Source organism: Coturnix japonica, chromosome 2 (assembly GCF_054131305.1).
Source record: "Coturnix japonica strain WE chromosome 2, WE-NBRP24, whole genome shotgun sequence".
NCBI classification, from domain to species: Eukaryota; Metazoa; Chordata; class Aves; order Galliformes; family Phasianidae; genus Coturnix; species Coturnix japonica.
In genome coordinates, this window is record NC_140664.1 from 65,093,973 (window position 1) to 65,099,972 (window position 6,000).

General features: G+C 42.9%; 1 protein-coding gene across 14 annotated transcripts in view; it reads right to left on the reverse strand.

The window, feature by feature from the left end:
• The window catches only part of TNS3 (tensin 3), a 176,420-nt gene extending 170,851 nt beyond the window's left edge, over window positions 1-5,569 (reverse strand). For 10 of the 14 annotated variants that reach the window (XR_014943503.1, XM_085540051.1, XM_085540028.1 and 7 more), the window contains exon 1: window positions 5,093-5,569. Coding sequence is in view for 9 of the 14 variants with exons in the window: in XM_085540051.1 (XP_085396177.1) it covers window positions 5,093-5,188 (96 nt within the window). In the remaining 5 variants the exon portion in view is untranslated. The remainder of the gene's footprint in view (window positions 1-5,092) is intronic. The other 4 variants (XM_085540050.1, XM_085540037.1, XM_085540030.1 and 1 more) reach the window with 3 other exon arrangements.
• Between the last annotated feature and the right edge of the window lie 431 nt (window positions 5,570-6,000).

Below are 6,000 nucleotides of genomic sequence, written 5' to 3' on the forward strand. Positions count from 1 at the left end.
TGGGACCTAATTAATTTTTCTTGAAGCATACTGAGTCCAAAATGTTTTTAGAAAACAGCATTGACTCAAGGAAATGCTCTCCTTATATTATCAGCTGGCTCACATTGGAAGCCAGAAAACATTACAGTGGAATAGGGGTTCACCTTTCTTCAGAGAAGCAGCAACTTCCATGACTATGCAGAAGCTGGGCTAGAGGGAAGATCTATACACCAAATAGCACTGTCAAGGAGCAAGGCATGTCCAAAGTTTGTCATTACATAGGATTTGTTAATAGACTCAGTTTAAAAAAAACAAACATTACCAGACTTAACAACTGTCTGACCATACCTTGAAATAGCCATTCTTCTTATGGCAAGCACTAAAGTTTTGATAAAAGATCTTCACAGAATCATAGAATGACATGGGTTGGAAGGCACTGTAGTTCCATTCCCCTGGCACAGGCAGGGTTGCTATCCACAAAATTAGGCTGCCCGAGGCCCCATCTAACAAAGTAAGAAGGTTTTTTTCTAGGCTGTGCTACAAAGTTGTGGGTTTTGTTTTTTTGCTTTAGTGTTTTTTCACTATTCCATTTATTTTATTAAAGCCAAGATGAAAAAATACCCAAAAAGTGTGTTGTGACAGAGAGTGGATAATCTGCAAAATTGGAATTAAAATGATAATTTGGAAATAACCATACTTCTTACAAGCTCACTTCTGATATCATCATATGCTTCATTTGAAAATAAATCTTTAGATGTGAATTTTACTTTTGGATATGCTATCAACTGTGAAGGCAGAGGTATACTACTATATAACTACTATCACAGAATCAAAGAACAATTGAGGTTGGAAGGCACCTCTGAAGCTCATTTTGTCCAACCCTCCTGCTAGGGACACCTGGAACAGGTTAAATGGGACCATCTCCAGATGGCTTTTAAAGACCTCCAAGGAGGTAGATTCCATAACATCCCTGGGCAACTTAGAGTGCTCAGTCACTATTACTCTAATGAAGTACTTCCTGATATTCGGAGGAACATTCTGTCTTTCTCTGTGCTTACTGCCTCTTGTTCTGATGCCAGGCACCACTGGAGATCTTGGATTCACTGTCTTTGTAACCTTTCTTTAGGAACATCGTCAAAATCCCCCTGAGCCTTCTCTTCTCCAGGCTGAACAACCCCAGTTCTCTCAGCCTCTTCTCATAGCAGACATGTTCCAGTACCATCTTCTGTGCAGCCCACCACTGGACTCTTTCCAGAATGCTCAGGCCACTCTTTCTGGTCGGGGAAGGAGATGGAAAGTGACAGAAATTGGCGCAGTACTCCATGAGTACCCTCAGCAAGGTCTGGGTAGAGAAGGGTCACCTAGCAATACTGGTATTGTAGAAAGCAGGCAACAGAATTGCTAGCCTTCTTGGCAACAAGGGTATGTTGCTGACTCATATTCAACTTGGGATTCATGAGAACCCCCATATCCTTTTCTGCCAAGCTGCTTTCTACATGAGTAGCTCCCAGGACACACTGGTGCATGGGGTTGTTTCTTCTTAGATGCAGGACTCCACTCTTTCCCTTGTTGAATTGCATGAGGTAGCTGTCACTCCAAGTTTCTTAGCTTGTCAAGGTCCCTCTGAAAGGTAGCAAGGCCATCTGGTGCATCAGTTGCTCTCCACATTTTTGTCATCTGTGTATTTATTGAGTGTGCACTCTACTGCATCGTCCAGATCACTAATGAGTATGTTAAACAGGACTAGACCCAGGACTAGACCCTTGGGTACACCGCTAGTTACTGGCCTCCAACTAGACTTTGTGCTGCTGATCACTACACTTTGGGTCCAGCCATGCAGCCCATTTTCGATTTACCTCAGGTTACCTGACCTGACCCTCTTCCACCAGGGTTGCATTTTCCTGGCTCCAGGTTTTCCCCCCAGTCCCTGGGGCCAGAGATTTGCAAATTAATCTTGCTAATAAAGTCTGTGGCAAAAAAGACGTTCAGTACATCAGCCTCTCCTTTGTCCTGTGTAACCTGGTGCATCAAATGTGCATCAACACCTTTTGGCATATTCTGAGATAGAATGTTTAACATCAAAATTACTTCAAATACTCAGTAGCAGAAATTCAGGAGGCCTGATGTATAATTATGAGGGCTGCTCCAGAAGTAATGCTTTTTGTTTCACTATGTTGACCCACAACAGAGGTGGATGTTGGTGGTATGGCAGTAGAAGCTGAACTTTCCCAACAATATTACACTACATTTTGTCATTGTGCAACAGGTGGCAGCAGAGAGAAAGACTGAGGAAATGGCATCTGACATGAAGTGTATGAACCAAAGCTGTGTAATTGAGTTCCTTCATGCAGAAAAAAAATTGCACTCATTGACATTCATTCATGCTTGCTGAACGTTTATGGAAACCAAACAGAGGATGTGAGCACAGCGAGGCAGTGGGTGGTGCATTGTAGCACCATTGGAAAAGAAGACCTACAGAAATTCAGCAATAAAGAAAGCTTGTATTTCAAGCTCTTATTTATTACCTTCAGCCACTGATGGTAATACATTCTGCCCATGTATTATTTGTTCCATAATAGCAGCATAAATTGGAGACTTTACCAGTTTTTGTTGTTGTTGTTGAGAATTATTGGCTCAGCTTGCCCTTTAATTTATACCAACTTTAAACTACTTAAATGTAATTGGTTTCAGAGAGCAAACGTGATTTATACACTAATATGTGACAGAACACAGACCATCCATTTCATTAAACTCAGTATTTTATCTAAATCTCTCTCGCTCTCCCCCACCCATTATAAATGGGTATCCTGACAGACTAGTGCTAATATAAGTATCATATTTCTTCATCCTTGTTCTTGGCATTTCACTCCTCCCATCTTTTAAGTAGTTAACTTGTTCTCTTGATCCTGGGTTCATTGCTCAAAGGGTTCCTTTGACCATTCAGGACAAATCAGTTGCAAACTTGAAGGTTAAAATCTAGATTAAAAGAAGTTATCCCCTATTATATTAACTATAATTATATATCTAACTATTATATTAATTAGAGCAGCAGATTCTGAATTTTCAAACCCAGACAGACAAAAAGAAGGACGTGGAACCTGACTAACCAGAGTATAGTGGGATAGAACTGTCATGGTGAGCAGGTACCACAGCACTGTGAGTTTCTGTGCAAACTGGATTACTTATACCTATGTCATTGTAACATAAACTCTGGCACAAAAAAAAAAAAAAAAAAAAAAAAGAGAACAGGGCATGTGTTTTGCTCCCAAAATATCGTATGATATGTTCTCTTACTGTGTTTTAAGAACTTTCAGCAAAAGTAGAATCACAGACTGATTTGGATTGGAAGGGACCTGAACAACCATCTATGTTCTAACCCTCTTCAATGGGCCAGAACACCTCCCACCACAGTGAGCTGCACAAAGTCCCACCCAATCTGACTTTGAACACCCCTAGGGATGTGATATCCACAGCTTCTCTGTCCAACCTGGTCCACTGTCTCATGGGGAACAATTTCTTCCTAGTGCCTAGTCAAAATCTACCCTCTATTGCGTTAAAAAACTTTACTTGTTATCACTGTATCACTACACTCCCTGACAAAGAATTCCTCATTTTTCCTGTATGCCTCCCTTACTGGTACTATAAGGTCTCACCAGAAGTTTGTTACAACAATTTTTCTTTTCATCATAATATTAGAATTTTCAGATTTGATATCATGACTAAAGTCACAGGCTAATGTTTGCTTAACAAGAGATCACTGGAGATTACTGGATGTGCTTTCAAATGGAATAAAGCTCTTTTTTCTGAGTGAAGGCAAAAATATCAACCCTTTAAATGAGTCACTTGTCTAGGATTGAATACTGGCCATCTTACACCTCAGAGGAAAGCAATTCTGGCAGGAAAATGTACACTCAGATATTTCCTTGGCAGCTTTTTATAATAAAATGGTTATTTGAAACTGCTTGTTTTGAAACGTTATACAAAGACTGAAGGAGATGGCTTCACAGAGCGCATACAAAATGATCAAAGGGAGCCTGAAATCAGTAAAGATTATTTAATGCACGAACCCACAGCTTATCCCTTGTGTGGTATATTATTCCTGAATTTCTGGAAAGCTAATCCTAAAAGGTTTCAATAGAAGTGGTGTGTTTTCAGAAGAGATTTGAAATGAGAGGATGCTTACTTAAGCATGTGAGAGGAAGACCTATAGTGGCACATAGATCTTGAATCAACAAAAACATTTAAACACATGTTTAACTTAGAACTGTTACTGAATTGAGGTTTTAGAGGTAATCCAGGAGGAAATGCATGAAACTTCAAAGGTCCAGAGGCTTGCTTTAAAACCAGAAATACAGATATGTGAATGAGCCTCTGAAATGAGTTGTGTGATGCTGAGACCATCAGCTGCTACTCTATAGACATTTCTGCTATTTTCCATTTCCAACTGTGCCTGAGAATATGCTTTGCTGGCAGTTTTTTCTAGTTTTGTTCTGAGACAAAGTCAAAGGCATGACTTGAAATCAGATGGGTTTAAAACCAAAACAATTTAAAACTGATCCAACTTTCATATACATGAAAAGTTTTGTGTTCTTCAGTATTACCAACCCATCCTCATGTTTGGACGTTTCCTTTCCATGACTGTCTCAAAATATAATTTATATTCAGAGTATTGTATTTAAATCAGTGGGGAAGCAAATGCTTTCTCCACTCCATCCGCGGCAGGTATCACAGCAGTAGCTGCCAAACCAAGCTCAATATGCCCAATACTCATTGCCGAGCCAGAACAGCAGAGCAAGAGGGGCGTTGAGGGTACTCAACTTCAGCCGCGCGAACTGCTGGCTGTCGGCTCATGGGTCGCAAAGAAGCTGTAGAGCACATACCTTGCCACTCTTGTTTTTCGGGTAGAGGCTAGCGCTGCTTGCCACCACGCACACCCAGGTGCACCCCGCGGCCAAGCCCGGCGCAGCGCGGCTCACGGCGGAGGGCGCACGCACCGCCCTGTGGCCGCCCGACCGAGCCCGGAGCTCTGCGCGGGCGGCCGCAGCCCTGGAGGCGCCGAACCCCTCCCAGACGTCCCTCTCTTTGCAGGGGCTGGGGAGCGAATCTCACGTACCTTAATCATCATCTCGACCTCTAGTTGCGCCGAACGGCGGCGAGGTAGGGGGTACGTTTCCCTCCCGTGGAGCATCAAACTCATCCGGCCGCCCATGGGGCGTCTCCACTGCCACTTCTCGCTTTCAGCGCGGCCCTTGCGGCTTGTCCTTCGCTTGCGCACACTTCGATTCCTCAGCCGACGCCTGGAGCCATGAGGCACCCTCACCTGCTCGCTCGGTGTATGGGCTTTCTGTGCTGGGTTAGCGCTCCCAGAGCTCCTTCACTGTTTCCCCTTTTGTTATCGGATTTAGGCTGAACGCACCGTGCCCGCTCCGAGGCCAGGACAACGAATCAGAGAGCCCGTGCCTAAATCTGTGTCTCCAGCTAAGGAAACCTAGCCCGCCCTGTCCTGGTGGGAGGGTTTTTGGATGGTATGGATTCAATAACAACGAAACTGAAAACTCGCGAAGCAAGCTGTTTCAAGAGCGTGTGCTGCTTTTGTGAAGAAAAGCAAACTTTCCAGCAATCTATCACTGAGGCAAGCCAAATGGGAGCCAAATACCAAAGTAACTTGAGAATGAAAAATAGGTATTTAAAGTCAACACCAAGAATGACTTTGAAAACAGAATTTCAGAAGGGGAGAGCCTGCAGGAATTTCCTGCCTCTTTGTGTAATCTGCTTGCCTGTATACATTAATTCCCATTAGTTTTAACAGAACTTATTTGTCCTGACTCACTTTCCTGACTGCAAAGGAGTGCATACTGCTAATGGTAATGATAACTATGTGGCGGAAACTCAGCACTCTAAGCTTAAAGTTGGGGTCTCTGCTTCCCTCTTTGCCAAAGACATCCAGTGTCTCGTGTAATTCAAGTTTGCAGAGGTGTGCTGCAATTCTGAATCCTTTAATTGTTAGCTCTCCAGCTTCAT